The following is a 17,135-nucleotide window of genomic DNA, read 5'->3' as shown; positions in this document are numbered from 1 at the left end:
AAGTCATTTCTGTTCTGGCTGCGGGTAAATATATCAAAATGAAACCGTCTGCTAACAGAAGAATGTTAGATGTCGAGTGAAGCTGTAAAGAACGTCCCGGTCGCAGAGAATGCCTCGCAAAAAGCCGCAAGAGCGGCATCCTCCCAGTGATAAACTCTGACCATTTAATCCTGCCACATAACCCCAACCTGATGACTGTAGCTTGGACAGACAACTGGGTCACAACAGGCCCGATTAAGGTAAAGTTACTAAAACGCCTCTTACTTGACAGTTCCTGAGGTGTTCCTGAGTACGGAGGCGGCAAAGCTTTGGGTGACGCCCACCAAGCTGGTCCCGTCTACCTCCACTATCAGGTCGTTCACCTGGATCCTGCAGAGACGTTTCAGCGGGTTTACAGAAAAACTTCAAAAAACTGATTATGGTCAAATGCCTGATAAAACCACAAACGCTAAACATCTGTGGGCCCCTTTTGCAGCAAAGAAATTGAAATATTTGCAAAAGGACAAACGCGACTTATCAACACAATATTATATGATGATGGATTGTTTTCTTCCGAATATATTTGACTTTTTCAACCTTCTGAACAACAACAATTGTTTTCTCCACGTTGCCTTGTGCATGTGAAGAAGCATGTAGATGCTTCTTCACATGCACCAACTACATCAGCTTTGTTTCTGCTGGTGATAAGCTGTGTATATCACATTAATATATAAATGAACAACATTAAAATGAGACAAACTCACAACTAATCAACATAATTAATAAAAAAATTAATACATATGAGTTGACATTTTATATCTCCAGGCTGCTTCATACTCCCATGGCTTAGTTTTTTTTTCTGTAACATGCATGAAATCTGGCATTTGAAACTATAAATTATTTGAGTGATTTGCCACTTAGGTTAAATAAATGAAAAGTGTGCTTGGATTAATCAGATAATTAGAAAGTTTGTTGTTTAGACTAGTAGATTAATCAAGTTCATTAAAATGATTTTATGTATATCAATCTAATAAACTTCTAAAAAGACTGTTGCAGATTGAGTAACCGATTAACCGAATGATTAGATTAATAACTCACCTGCCGTCCCTGTGTGCTGCTCCTCCTTCTGTCACCGTCTTCACAAAGATGCCCAGTTTCTCCAGGCCCATGTCAGCCCCTGCGCCCATCCCGATGATACTGATGCCCAGGCCATCTCCATCTGAAAGGGAGGAAGGAGGATCAGGCCAATGATTACTAAAGTCTCTACTATAACAGGCCAACACAATTTTGGTTTGGTCTTTATCTGGTAGGACGTTTGCTGTTAAAATGTCTGTTTCAGACTTTATCATCCTTTGTAGTCGTAACAAGGCGCCCTTGGCCTTCGGAAGAGGAAGGAACAGGTTCACAGTGGAGCATATGATGCTTTTCCACATGTTTATTCTTTGTTTCACGTCACACTTACATAAAGTATTTGTTGGCAAAAACTAAATCTTAGTCTCAGCTCTGACAGCCTAAGGTTACAGGTATAATCACAATGGCAATTAGCAAAGTCCAAATGTTGATGTTTCTGATGAAAGAACAAAAAAGGCTTTTTCTTGCCAATTGGTTGTCATGGAGACTCGGTGACCCCCGGCACACTCCTCTGCAGCTCCCCAACAACGAGCTTTGGAGATTTTTTTATACCCATTATGTTACTCTGCTGTACTAAATGTATTAGTAGCATTAATGCATTAATGGAGACTTCAGAATTCTGAGACAAACTAAAGATATCATAAATAAATGCATAAAATCAAAATATTTGTGATGAAATTAAAAATAAAGGTAAGCGTGATGCAATAACGCAATGTAAAACATCGTAAATTACAATATAAACATTGCACTTTTAAACGTACACTTTACCTGATCATGGTTTAAATCAGGACTGAGCCTGATCTGACCTTTTCACTTCAGTGATGTCAACAGCCTGACGTCAACATTTGCCGCAAGCTGCGATTTATTTATAGCTGTAATAAAAGGATGCACAAGCTTTTTGATTTCTTGAGGACAAAAAGAAGATTCGCATCTACTTGAAAGTATGTGGGTACGCCTCATTTACAGTTTCCCCGGTGCAGAAAGTGCACACAGCTGCCTGCATGTTGTTACACATGCTATCACTTAAAACATGCCTGCAACAGAAAGCTAAACATAGTCCTGCATACATATATTAATGCAGCATAATGTTGAGGGAGTGCTCTCATTGTGCCCCACTGGGGAGCAATTGAAGGAATAATGCGATAATGCTTCCTCGTGGAAAAGCCGGATGGCTGTCAGAAGGCAGATGGTGAAGACTCCGGGCCTTTTTACATGAGCGACAACAATTAAACCCTCCTATCGAAGATGACATTGTGTTTTATGTTTTCTTATTAAACCATCAATCTGGTGCCCGAAGCTGGTCCAAACACCGGAACCGTTTCACAGCTTTAGAGAATCTTGCCCTCAAGAGTTTAACGAGGTTAATACCTTTCTCCAGTTCTACCGGAAACAGGTCCAGCCTCTCCACCCGCTTCTCCAGCTCGTACTCTGCCGACGCCGCCATGGGATCCACGTCTTCATTGCGCCTGTCGTAGTCCTCGTTTGGATAGGTGGCAAAAACCTGCAACGGAGGCAAAGATTGGATCAGTCATAACCAGATTTATAACTTGCTGGGTGAGTCTGTCACAACATTAAACCCACTTATGCAATTTTAAAGACAAACGGTGTCCATGACAACAGCAGATGACGAGGGATGGCTTTCTGATGACCCATTTTGGTCAAGCTTCAGGTGTTGGGACAGATGGCGTGACAGTAGACTTTAGATTACTTTGGTATAAAGAAGGGTGTGTGGTCTAAATACCTCTATCCAAATGTATTTGCTCTACCGAGTAAAATTCAAATAACATTTACATGTTGATCAATTATTATAACTTTAAAAAATGGATCTCTTTGAAAGATTTAAATACTTACAAAGAGATTATTATTATAGATATTATTCAGATGCCTGAAACCCTGAAGATATCTGTAGTGTTCTTTGAATTTGCTACAATATATTGACATTAGTTTTGCTTTTATTTTATTTTGCAGATATAAATGCACAACAACATGGCTTCCAGATCATGAAAAATAACTGAGTTTGAAGGTGGTTGCCTCTTTCTTTGTGCAGCTGTGCAGTATTCTCACCTTCTCATCTGAGTTCACACATTTTCTCCAAATATAGTAACTGATAATGAAAACAGATTCCCTTCCTGTGAACCCCGATGAACATTGATACAATTTATGCAGTCGTACTTCAAGGCTTTGCAGGGGAAGGAGGTGGAAAAAATGTAATTCAAACAAAACTAAAAACGGAGCGTAATTATCAACTAATTTAGTAATAAATTAATCGCTAACTGCAGTATACGGACTCAAAAAGGTCATTTGCTAGAAGAAAAACATAGAGAAACTAATACAAAACTACACATAAAATACAAACTGTACAAAAATTATAGGCAATAAAATGTTTATTGTCATATTTTAAAAAGAAATCGATTTTTTTTGTTTATCTGCATCTTTCAAACTATTGCTAAGTGATTAAATTACAAATCTGCACAATGACATTTTTTATTTGATTAATCATTTGTCAGAATTATAAATAGAATAATCAGTTATTAAAAAAATGTTGAATCAATAGTTCTAGTAAATCATGTATAAAATGATTTCTTGAGGAATTTTTAGTTTAAGAAATAATGGAAAAGACTGAACTCTTAGTTTACCGAAGTACCGGGAAGAAAATGGAGCTCATGCACTTCTGCATAAGAAGTACCTTTTAACCTGTTTCCTATGTTTACCACTACTACACATTACGTCCTGTTCCAAGATCATCGACCAGATGATGCAGTAATAAATTTATAAAATTTGATTCACAATTTTTTGATTGACCTCCTGGTGTTGCATAATGACAAACTCAAACTAAATCAGGCAGTATGTCAGGAAGTGAATGGTGGCCCTCCAAAAGTTATCTGTGCAATCATTACACATAAAGTAAAAAAGCCACAATATCAGACCATTCAGTTTGTGTCTCAGAAATGAATGTGTTTTGATGCAAAATGGTTTAATAAACCCCAGAACAACCACAAAAGATATTTTAAAGTTGGTGACTGAAGCTTGACAGATCATGTCATTAAAATAAGGACTAGAAACCATTATGACAAAAGCAATATAAAAAGCTAGATTACAGATAGTGGAGTGGGTTTTGGAGGCATGTCCTGTGATCTGATGACGCTAAAAATGTTTAACCATAATGAGCATTGTTTTCTCTTAAGGTTTTGTCAGCTGTAGTGGTCATTTTTAGCTGTTGTGAGACAGGAAACTGGGTTATGAGAGAGGGGAAAGACATGAAGGCAAAGGTCATTGGGCCAAGACCTGAACCCGTGACGGCTGCTTCGAGGGCTAAAGCCTCCGTAGATAAATCGCACTTTACCTTTGCATTACCGCTGCACCCGTAATGAGCATTGTTAGTTTTGGAGAAAAAAGGAAGAACCCTGTGAGCCTGAGGGCATCATGTTTTATGGGTACTCTGCTGCCAGAGGAACAATTGCACTTCTCAAAATAGATGTAATTATGAAGAGGGAGCATTTTGTGGAAATAGAGAAGCAACAGCTCAAGACACGAGTCATAAAGTGAAATGGACAATGAACCTATGAATACTGCCATGCTAGTTAAACAGTGGCAGAAGATCAACAAATGCAATGTTTTGGAGTGCCCATCAATGAGCTCAGTTCTCAGACTTGAAAAATTTGTGTGAGCAATGAGACCTACAGACCTGAATGCTGCTAAGAGACCAAGAAATCATTGAGAGAAGCTTGTCTAAGGATCCCAACATTTTGTTTTGCTACAAATTTTGAATGGGGCTTCGGAACATGGTCTTAGGTCATCTATAATGGAGTCATCTCATACAGCAAGTAGACTATTATAACAAAGAGTCTGAGATATTCATCTGCAAAGGCAAACAGAAATCACATCCGTTCAGAGGAGTACTGCTGCTGCACTCATAGGCATTAAGCCCTCTTATTATATAATGGCTTTTGCTAAAATCATTGTAACTCAATGTCAAATGAGGCTGTGGAGATGAAGATGGATGCTGATGAAACGTACAGCTGAATCTATAATATGATAATAACATGACCACCACTTTTAATGTAGACCTAATACAATTTACTTTTATCGACTGTTTTGTCAGAGAGATCTGCTGTATTTTCTGGAGGCCTCACAGCTACTTCATTTCACACCAGTAATCAAACACATAGAAAGGGAGAAAAAAAGAAAATCAATCACAGCGACTGGAGTAGCTCTCATGGAGACAGAGGCCTCTGTTTTCAGGCCTCAACTTCCCACATTCAGTCTGATTTAACAGCATGACAGTTTACATAACCACCTCCAGCATGCTAATGGGGGCCCTATGCAGCTGCACACGCACACACACACACACACTCACGCACCCCTACACACTCTAACACCGTAAGCCAGATCTTAAAAAGGCTCTTTTTTCCTGTCTTCCGAGGTGATTTCGTATGCAGCACCTTACACATTCAACTCGCAACACCGATTCAGTTCTGGACCTTCTCCTCTCCACAGTCTTCTCAACTTTTCTGTTCACACACTTTGCACCTCGAAGTGCAAAATTGTCTTGCTTGATCCTTTTTTACAGTGTTAGTCCTCTAGTACGTCATCCAGTAATAAACATTTCAGTGTACAACTGTTTCAAAACTTCATAATATCAGTCGTAATTCAGCTTGAGTGAAACAGTCTGTTAAAATATCACAACTGAAATCTGTGATGCTATTTAGTACAAAAATAAAATAGATTTGAAATTGAAAACAGGAGTGTTTGTAAGAAATAACATACTTTATCAAACTGACTATACATTACCTGCAGTCTTTTATCTTTGCAGTGTCATATGAGCAATTGGTACCTATCTCAAGCTTCAAATAGACGACTCTCTCCACATGTTGTCAGCTCATCAACGGGGCAGCCCAGAGGGCTAACAACTTTGAGTCCAATACATTATTGCTGCAACCCAAAAGTGCTAACAGACGCGCCAATATGCAGCCCGAATCAATGACTGACGTCAAACTGATTTTAATCCTATTCCAGTTCTAAAAATGTTCCTCCATTGAGTTCTGGATCTGTATCCCAGCAGGACTTGTCCAAAAAATTTTAGATGGTACGGGTGTCAAAACTCCAAAGTCCAGCAACTTTTAGATGGATCCCTGCTCTAACATGCCTGAATCAAATGGCTGAAATTACTCCTCCTCATGCAGTCAAGTTCTGCAGACTCCTGCTTATGACCTAACAATTTTAGATATGTAGCAGCAGAGAGACACATCCTAACATACTGACTGAAGTATTTCTTATCATGTTAAGCACCTGGAATTGCTAATTGCTGAAATGTACTTTACATACAAACTTGCCTGGAACTCTTACAATTGAGGCAATGAAAAAAGCCCAGCCTAGGCGTAGTGGTCCACTTTTTTCACATGAAGATGATTAAGAGATGGCTCTCATCCTTGCCACTTCACCTTTGCTGAGCTAAAAAGCTTGAAGATGCAAACAGAACCTCATCATCCACCAAAAGCAAAAGACCATGAAGAACCAGGGACCCTCCATTCCTTGACTACAGTTTGACATCCTGCCAAAGATCACATACAAGATCAGAGCAGCATGGCGACCAAGCTGTGCAGGAAACTGGCTCGAATTATAGCCAAGAATGTGGGAACAGTTCTTACTTTGGTGACAAAAGGATCAAACTTTAAAATACTGAATGCCTGCTATTCAAACTCCTCTAAGCCTTGGAAGATACAGTTGCAAGCTTTCTCCTTATCCACAAAACTCTGAACTCCCATGACCCAGTCAACAATTCCCCAAAGGTAAAGCACGTAAGAGCTTAACTCTTCAAAGATAATCTTTCTATGAAATAATTTAGACATAACATGTATTTTTAGTTTTCACAAGCAACTCAAAGAATTAGCTCTAAGTGAGTGAGTAAACAGAAACCATCTGAGAATTGTTTGTAAAAATACCTGAAAGATGCTTACTTATCAAGAAGTGATTATTTCACTTGGCTACAGTCCCATATTTACTCTGGATGCTTAAGAGAGGCATTAATCTCCTTATCTACAAGTCATTCCTGATCTGAGTGCAAACGAGCACAAATCAATCAATTTGTCAAGAATGAAGTCCATCAGTGGCTGCTGTAAAATTAACAGCTCATGAATGTCACATGACAATGATTTAAGAAGCCAAAATTTATTTATAGGTAAGAAAACATTTGAACATTTATACTTCTCACCACAAATTGACTAATCAGAAAAAGCAATTGATGGTTATAGATTTCATATCAAAATATGGCTGCACGTGAACCGTAAACAGACACTGCAGAGGACAGTGTGGGAGCAGCCCTGAAGTCTAATGGCTTTTGATTTAGGTTACTTTTGTATTTGGTCGGATTACCAGAATGTGGATTAAAGACTCGCACGAAACACACTGTTTCCATCATAAGTAGCATAGCATGAAACAACAACAGTGTGGCCTGCATGCTCACGTGGCACTGCTTCGCCTTTTGACTTTAAAGACCAACAGGCCACAGCTGGTGGCTCCTGTTGCCCTCATTTCACACTGCAAAGAATCAAACAACCAGGAGGCTCTGCTGCACGTTACGTGGCACTGGAAACATCCAGCATTGGATGGGTGCCGTAACCTCATGCCAAGGGAAAGTTCAGGAGTGATGCTAAGGAGCAAGCAAGGAAAAAATCCACATAGGCACAGAGTTAACACTTTCACTGCCAAGAGGGTGGATTGTCTTCCTTCTCATAGATGGTTATCCCACTAATGGGAGACTAGCTAATTAAGGTCCTATGTCATGTAACCTCCCTGACCTAACCTAAGCTTGATGAGTAGTAGATGAACTCCTCAACTAGCATGGCGGATGCCTTTAGGAGATAAACATTGGGATTAAAGGCAGTGTGGTAGAGGCAGAGGGGGGGTGGGCAGGGCTGGAGAAGGACACCGTTCCAGTTGTGGCAGATAGTAGGTCAGAGGAGCTAACAGATGGCCAGGAAACTCCCTTCCGCCCTCCCTCCCTCTGCTGCCGACTGACTGGGATGTCCTACTAAAGCTCTGAGGGCAGCAAGCTAGAGCCTCTCCCCAGCTAACAGATTGTGACTATAAAGAGCACACACTTGGGGCTCTAAAGGATATCAAAGGCAGTCAGAGGTGACATATACCACCGACTGGAAATGGTGAAATGATAGACAAGCTGTTGAGGCGTCTGTTCTGCTGGTCTTATCATACTGGCCCTCAGGCAACAACTGGGTGACACACTGGTGTTAACTATGGAGGCAGTAGCCCCCACCCCCATTCCCCACAGCTGCATGTCGACTGCTGTGTCTCTTTCCCTTGCGACTCCAAAACAGGTCTAATTTTGGATTTAGTCAATGGGATGTGTGGAGGTGGTGCCAATCTGTAACAGAAAGCTCTGCAGCAACATTTGTCTCTGATTAAAACTATTAATTAGATGTCTCCTGACTTTGTACCTTGATAGGTAAAGCAAACTGAGTAAATAACCATGTAACATGGGAGATATTTTAAATCTTCCCTTAATTCTAGGTAACCAGTCTGCTTTATGGTGTCAGAATGGATGCTTAAATTGCCAAGCACTCCTATTATTAACATGTTCGATTACTGCTTCCCTCCCCAGGACCGGTTAAATAACCATCAGGTAAATGTTTCCAAATCCCAATAAAACTGGAACTTAATCCAGATTCTGGATGTGTGCGGCTCCAGGTGCTTCACATTGGGCCAATCTGTTCTTGCCAATGCAACTGACACGGAGCATCTGTCAAATAACGGCTGGAAAGCATCAAAGCTCATGTATTTTGGCAAGACAGCTATTGGTCAATAGTCATGTTTGGGCTTAGTCTGACAGCATAGTACAATAAATGACCTCAAATCTGTAGAATGATTTTTTTTAGGGCTTAACACTTAAAAAAATTGCTGAATAAATATTCAGCAATTTATCCAGAAAGGCTTATATCCTACATCTTATTATTTTTTTATCTCAAGAAACAAAATTGCTTTAATTGTAAATGCCATTTATTTTGTATCAATCAATAAAGGACGAACCAAAATTTTATATCAATCTGAGGAAATGTTAGGATGATCCACCCCTTAATAGGTTGTGTTATTCCTTTTGGCTGAAATACCTTCAGTGAGACACTTTACAGTCTAGTGACTTGAATCTGGCAACTTTACAGTCAACCAGCCAAGATCGAACATCAACCCATAAAATGAGAACCACAATGAAAAAATTGCAGTAGGCCAAACTGCTAAAGGACATGCCGATGCAACACCTTGCTGCTAAGATTTTTACAGAATGAAAAAGAGTGAGACTGAGCCACGGTCAAAAGTTTATGAAAATAACTTTATAATTACTTTGTTTTGACATGAAGTGAATTCCATTTAACTCCACAGCTGTCTGATGCGGACTGCTCTCTCACACACACAGTGAGAGGCTCTGATAAATAATGAACGATCACAGAAAGACTTCTGAAGGATCCTTACTCTATAGTTGCCATAAATGAATGAATGATTTATAATCTAAAACAAAACAGCAATTCAAAGCTTTTTTCTCTCAAATATTAAGTTGGAAGCAGCTTTTATTTTTTTTAAATGGGTCATAAAAGACAAAAACTTCATATCTTGTGATGTGATAAACTCCTACATATTGAGGGATGTAACAAAGATTTTGTGACTCTTAATTGAGTCTTGTCAAGGAGTAGATTAGATTCGCTTTAATTCCTTTATGCTAGGACAAACCTTCCTTAAGCTAACTGACTGGTAGTGTCCAGCAACAGGTGGGGGTGAGGGAGCTGGCAATATCTCCAGTCACTTTGGCTTATTCTCTGGCATTTAATTAGAACACTTTATGGGATAAATTTCATGTTGTGAAACCTTTTAAAACAATCGTATGCAACAAATTGACCCATGTCTTATCTCACCAAGTTACTTCAAAAAGTTTTTTTTTTAGCTTTACTAATTAATTTACTTTTTAAAATAACCTAAGTAAAAATAAAAAGTAAAGTACAAATAAGTTTAAAAACATACTTAAAACAAAAAAGTGCCAATTAATTAATATCGATTTTAAAAGTCTCTTGAAATAAATCTCTGCCGGTTTTGCTACCACGTTCAGAAATCTTCAGAATCAAATGTGGACTTTGACCATTTATAAAGTAGTTTTATGAAAAAATACTTACTATAATCCTAAATATGGAAGCAGTAAAACCTAAGTCAGGACAAAGTAAGTACATGGCACGTCCTGCGGTTCATTCAGTGTCTCAAATGTGACTAACCAGCGTGTGCACTTTTCCTGACACGATGATGACAGCTTGGACGAGACAGGCCAGCACTCAGACATTACAAGTGAGACATTGCATAACTTGGTTTGTCGCAGTAACCTGAGTGGGTTGCTACATGCAGAAGCGCCCCGCCGCTGCAGGACAGAAAAGTGGGACAGCGTGACCTTGCTGCTAATCCGTCTGATCTCCCACCCCTCCTACTAGTGAGTAACGCACTCCAGGAGATGCTGCGGAGTCCAAAGTAACAGACAGTTTGGGGATATTGGGACATATGGTGATTACATTACCCCTACCCGGGCAATCCTTCACCTGCTGTTTTGTGTGGCTGCAAATGACCAAAATCTCCATTTAGGATTTCCTGTGTTTTGCGGATTGTGGCTGCAGCCCATACAAAAAAAAAAAAAAAGAACCCCAAAAAACTAGAATTTATTTTTATGAAAATGAAGTTACTTTTTGTTGTTGGGACAGTTTCATGTGGGCAGCACAGTACAAAAAAAAGTTTCATGCAGTCGTGTTATTCTGCTGTATGAAAAATAAATATGATTATTTCTAGTTTGGAGGAAGTGCAGCACAAATCCAGCAAATATTATCTGTCTTAGCAGAAAGCTTTTGTTACACAATGTGATAGAGAATTAAGTTGCAACCTTCCAGGACACTTCAACGAAAACTTTTATGGATAAAGCAAATATTTTTCATGGATGGACCGTGTGATAGGTAAAAGAAAAAAAAAGAAAAGAAAAGAAAATTTGGGAATTACAAATATGTTTTCTATGCTTGTCAAGAAATCCAATTCCTATCCCCAAACCTAACCCCCCAAACCGCATAGGAACCTGCAAGAAGGAGGAAGTTACATCAAACAAGCCGAGAAAATAAATAAGACATAGAGGAAGCTTCAAGTGGGCTTCAAGGAGGCGGCCGTCAAAAGCCAGGCGAGTCTGTGCCGATAACAATGCTGCTATTTTTACAAGCAATAGCAGCCGTGGTGACAGAGAGCAAAAGGGAGAAAAGAAAAACCGAGAGTATGAGAAGGAGCAGAAACAGAGCTGAATGTGATCACCACCCAAAGCAGATCTTCTGTTTTTGTTTTGTTTTTTTCAGTTTTAGAGGACAGAGAGAGATGTCCAGGGTAAAAACAGGGACAAGAGACAGACTTTGACCCATTCACCAACTACGACCACCACAGCACTTGAAATGTGGCTAAAAACTGACTTGACATTGCAGAAATATGCACTAAACATGGGTGCTTCCTGTTTAGGAGAGAAACAAAGTGACAGCCGGACTTATAAAGCGATGTGACATTTGAGCTGCATAATGACGCCCCTCCCTTTTGACCTCAACACCCTCCCTCACCCGTCCTTTTACTTTCATCCACCCTCACATCAGTCTCCATAACAAAAGGCCACAGTGATTCAGTACAACAGTCCTCAGTTACTCCCCAGTGACCGCAGCAGAGCCACAATCAAAATCAGATTTCCATTTTTAAAAATCATGTTTTTAAAGACACATCACACCAATTTTTTGTTTCTCCTCTCTAATGCTTCATTAACAGTCCCCTCTTGAGGTTGACTTGGACTTTCTCAACTCAACCGCCAAAGGAAGCCAACAACATTGAACCAACAAGTACCAGCAGCTTTAATGGTCAGAATGACATATGCCTTGTAGAAAACAGTATGTTTTTTTTATGCTCCAGCATATTCAGGAAAATATTTGAACTCTCTTTGGGAAACCCTAAAGCCTATCGTGGCGTCATACCAATGTGATGATAAACGTGACAAACTAGAATGTCTTGTGCTTGTCGTAAGCAGTGACGTTTTTCCTGTCTTCCAGTCAACGGACTCTGTTATGTGACCCTAATAGCTCTGCCCTGACTACCATTGTCCTGTGGACCTACCACTGAAAGGAGCCCAGGAATAGTCCAAATTGGTTATGGGACTGTTTTACAATGGAAACAGACAAAATAGTCACACAAACCACATCAACCCATGCCATACCAACCCGGTTCGACCACACGACATGCTGCCAGAGCTAGGATAGAATAAAAATATTGTTTACATCTAAGCTTATCTGTTTTAAAATATGTGGCAGGAATTCAAAACTGATGTTCGCAGAAACGATGGGACTGAGCTTGAGCAGTTTTTGCAGCAGTTTCCAGATGTGAGGATGCATCATTTAAAAGCATAAACCAATTGATGGGGGGGAGGCTTAATATGCATGTAACATCAGATTTTTATTTGCAAAAAAAAAAAAAACTTCAAATACCATATTCTTTCATTTCACAATTATGAACTACCTTGTGTTGGTCTGTCAGATAAAATTCCAATAAAATACACTGACATCTCAAGTTGGAATGAGACAAATTGTGAAAATGTTCAAGGTGCGCGAATACTTGGACAGGCTCTGTGGGGTATAATGGTCGACGTGTTATTTTTAAAATAGAATCATTACAATTAATTCCTAAAAACCTTGGTAGACTGTAACAAGTGAGAAGAGGTAAAGGAAAAACCCTTTATTGTAGTACTTAAATCCCAGATGTTTCAAATATCCCATTTTGGGGACTAATGCTCTGTTCAATAAACTTCTCTTTAGCCAGTAGATGTGATGTTATATTTAGGTCTTCCCTTGAGGCATATGTGGCTAATGTTGCAATAAGTGTGCATCATCACTCCTCATTTATTGCAAAAATGGATGTAAGGTAAGAGTAACAATGCAATTGTTGGACAATGTGCATCTACAGGGGGAAAAAAAATCAACAGTAGCTCTTGACTTGAGTCCCCATGACGAGGAACAGTATGAGACGGCTCTCTGTGAGGGAGATGCGTGTGATGCTCAGAGTCAGGGCTCACTTTGCCTGCCAGAGTCTCTGCATACCCAGAGCTCGAGGCAGGGCTGGAGAAACGTCTGAGGCTCCACTTCGGATCATTACACCGCCGCCGCCACTAAACAGAGAGATGCTTTGACTCAACGCTCCCGCCCCCTTCTCTCTGTCTTCGGCCTCTTCAATTTTCTCATCCCACTAGCCTGGGCAGAAATTGCATTCTTCTTTCTTACACCAAAGAATAAATAAATGAAAAAAATACTCTCTTCACCCTCAATTAACTCCCCATGAAGGGACTTTTATCTTCAACTGCTACAAATGAATGTCTTTAAATATGCTTTAAGCAACCCAAGTCGTTTTTGATATTTATTTTAGCAGGTTTCTTTACATCTTATGTAATATTTTTAATGAATTCTATAAACTGTATGGAGTTTTTTTTTTTTTTAGGTCATGTCAGTTGATATTTCAAACTTGAATAAAACTCACAATGAAATAAAAGAGAATTTCTCTTGTCTTTTCAAAACATAAATACCCAACATTATATAATTGCTTTTATTTATAGCATAAAAAGCAGCTGTTGTTAATGCTACTGCTGAAACAACAAAACATAGATTTAAAAAAAAATATATAACAAAATTATCAAAAACATTCATTTATTTTGATGGCCTACATGGATTTCAAATTCTCTTGAAAACCAGGCCTGCAAATTCTTTTTGTTTTCTTATTTTTTTGTTCACAGCAGGAGCGCAGAGCCATCTCTAAGCAGCTAGCTAGTACGGTTTGTGGATTTCATTGCCGTGCTGATCCCAGTGTTGGAAAAAAATCAAAAGGTCAGCATCTGTTCGAGGGCGGGAGAAGCTGAGCAGGTTCGGTAAAAATGCTGACAAAAGCTCTAATTAGGACTGTAGCCCAGCAGATTACCGCCAAGGTCATACGCCACATACTTTCAGGAAATATTTAACAACCAGTCCAAGCATCATGACCAAGGATCCTCTCTACTGTGCAGTTTTGAGCTCCGTGTGCGGCAAACGGTGATGCACGTGTGTATTCAGACACCTTTCCGTTGGAATCAGCATCGAGTTCTGTCGAGTCAGACAAACACCACGAACCTCAGCATACAGAGAGCTCCTCACTCAGGCTGCAGTTGTGACCACGCTCTGACCTGCACGCTGCCTATTCTCCCATACAGAACATGACATGACGTACAAACACCGCTTCATCAGGGCTCGTAACACCCTCTGTGTTTGCACCCCATCTCCATAGACGGGGTGCAAATAGTCTGGAACGAGGTAGCAAAGCATCGGGACCCAGTCAAATAGAATTTCCAATTGTTTAATCAAGTAGTTTAATTCCTCAAGTTTTTGGAGCACAAATCAGGGGAAAAAAAGGTTTTTGGCCTCTTCACAGATGTCTTTTTTTGTGAATGACTTGATGAAATTAATAACATACTTCTTTAATAAAATAATTGTATTTGAATGTTTATTGTGCTATATAAATGAAACTAAATTCATTTAAATATTTCAGATAATCAAACTTCTATTACTGGACAAAAAAGCTGGGATATCTTTGATATGAAATGTTGTTTGATCTGAAACCTTTCTGATATGATTTGCCACCTTCAGTGTAAAATGGCAGAGTTAATTTCTGCATTCAATTTTTTTGTCAGGATCAAATCTACACTGTCAAAAACAAACTTCCACAGGCCCATGTACTCTGATCACATTACAGAAAATAAACTGATCCGCTTTATTAAGTTTTTTTGTATTTTGGAGGATGCCCGTTTCTGTCCAGTGACTTAACTTAAATTTCCCACTTGATCGTTAAGGCTTTTTCTTCAGAATTAATTGTAAGTCAAATCTGTTACCTGATCACTTCAGTTTATGTCTCTAAACCAAAACAACATTTTGCAGACTCCTGCAGTTGAAATTCATACAGTATTCCCCAAATGAGTTTGAGTGTCAGTGTGCAATTTCTAGTGAAACAGAAATACTTGAAAACACTGGGCTGCGTCTATGAAAATAAAAGTAAGCCTCTATTTCTGATTGAGGTTATTTCTGCTCTCTAGGTGTTTCAGTGCTGCGTCCCTCCTCACCTTAATGGGTTCTGTGCTGAAGCAGATCTTCCTAGACGGGGGCGGGTCCTCCTCAACGGGAAGGCCAGGAATCTCCACGCAGCTGGACTCAGGCTCATAGCGCTCATCGCACTCCTCCTCCTCCCCCTCCTCTTCCTCCTCATCCTTCTGGCTTTCCCCGTAATCGTCCCCCATGGTGCTGCAGGTGCTGATGTTTGTGAGGTCACGTTCCGACTTGTCGTCCCTCTGAGTCCTGTCGTCGTCCTCGTCTTCCTTCTCCTCCACCTGTGCCAGCATCTCGTCGGTCTTTGGAGAACTTTTGACCTCTGCAGCATCTTGTCCGTTCTCCACAGACCCGTGGAGGTCACCTGTGCTGTTGGGCCCCTTGGCCGCAGGCAGATTTTCATGTTGGACAATCTCTTTGGCCTCCACACCCACATCCACAACAGTCTTTTCTCTTTGCTCAATGGACTCTCCTACATTACTTGAATGTTCAGTGGGGGGACATTTGCTAGCACTCTTGCCTCCATTGATGCTTTCGGATGGAGGCATGACCCTTCCTCTAAGGCCCCTGGGCGCCCCCTCTCTGCCTTTCTGATTGCTTATTTCTTCCTCCTGGTGGCCTGATGCAAAGGCACTGACCCTCTTGGTGATTATCTTTGAGTTCAACACTCCCACCTTGGTGTTGACCCCCCGGGAAGGGAGTGGCGGTGTGGAGGAGAGCCGGTGAAGGTTGTTCCGCAGCTCGGCCGCCCTCTCAAACACAGCACTGAGCTGGCTCACCGTAGGGGACACCGCCTCGCTGGTGTCCAGGCTGTCCAGGGACTCTGTGCTGCCGTTAAAGCGAGACACCATGTCCAGCCTGCCATCCTGGAAGGCCGGGGTCTTGTCGGTCTTCAGCAGCACCCGGGTGGTGCTCAGCTTCTCCAGCCTCTCCTGCTTCTCCTGCTGCTGCTGCTCGAAGATGCGGCGGGTCTCCTGCAGCTTGGAGTAGCTGGGCGACGAGGCCCGCTGGTGCCCGTTCTCGGCTTTGGGGTCGAACTTGTTGACGCGCTCGGACACGGTGGAGCCGAGCTTCAGCAGCGCGCTGTGGTCCACGTTTTCATTCAAGCTGCCGGCTCTGGGCAGGGACAGCCGCACCGTCCTGGCGCCGTCCTCCGCCTCCACGTCGCCCCCGGTTGTGGTCTGCATCTGCTGGAACATGTTTTTAATGCGGTGCACGTTGGAGCCGTACCTGCGGCCCCGGGGGCCCTCCTGCAAGTCCCCATTGGCGGCGCCGTCTTTGACCGGCTTCAGGGCCTGCATCCCCGCCTCGTACGCGTTCCTGTGTGGGGACGGGCTCCTGAGCGTGGAGCTGGTGCTCTTGGATGTGGATTCGGTCTTCATCATGTTCGGTCAGGCGTCGCGACGGATGCTCAGCGACCTCATGTCTCCCTTCCACTCCCCTCCCAAAATCTGTTGTTCCTCCACCCGGCGTCGGATCCCAGCGAGGTGGCGCCCAGCCCGGACTAAACACAAACAACAGAGCGCATCAAAGGCCTGCCTGCATCCGCTGCAATTGTCAGAGAAAGTGAGCACGATGCATCTGTCAATAGCTCGCATGCAGACACGATGCAAACCTAAACCTCCTGGATATCTGCAGTAATCATTCAGATATTTGCACGGGGAGAAAAAAGCGGAGATGAGCGGCGGATTTAGCACAACTGACGACAGATTGCTTACGTTTAATCCCTTTTTGGAGGCAGCATCATTTTGATCTCTTCATTCTGTGAGCTGCAGATTTCTGGTCCTCCTGTAGCGGCAGACTGCTGCTGCTGCTGCTGCTGCATGCAGGAGGAAGCTTCCGGGTCATAAGGCCCGCCGC

At 41.4% G+C, this 17,135-nt stretch overlaps 1 protein-coding gene across 1 annotated transcript in view; it reads right to left on the bottom strand.

Moving 5' to 3' along the window:
- Positions 1 to 17,135, bottom strand: part of ppp1r9bb (protein phosphatase 1, regulatory subunit 9Bb) — a 22,285-nt gene extending 5,150 nt beyond the window's left edge. The window contains exons 1-5 of the mRNA XM_044102395.1: positions 16,994 to 17,135; positions 15,293 to 16,779; positions 2,479 to 2,611; positions 1,078 to 1,198; positions 265 to 369 (exon numbers count right to left, since the gene is read on the bottom strand). Coding sequence (XP_043958330.1) covers positions 265 to 369; positions 1,078 to 1,198; positions 2,479 to 2,611; positions 15,293 to 16,660 — 1,727 coding nt within the window. The 5' untranslated portion in view covers positions 16,661 to 16,779; positions 16,994 to 17,135. The remainder of the gene's footprint in view (positions 1 to 264; positions 370 to 1,077; positions 1,199 to 2,478; positions 2,612 to 15,292; positions 16,780 to 16,993) is intronic.

Source organism: Gambusia affinis, linkage group LG20 (genome assembly GCF_019740435.1).
Source record: "Gambusia affinis linkage group LG20, SWU_Gaff_1.0, whole genome shotgun sequence".
Taxonomy (NCBI): Eukaryota; Metazoa; Chordata; class Actinopteri; order Cyprinodontiformes; family Poeciliidae; genus Gambusia; species Gambusia affinis.
This window is presented reverse-complemented; position numbering and strand designations above follow the sequence as displayed.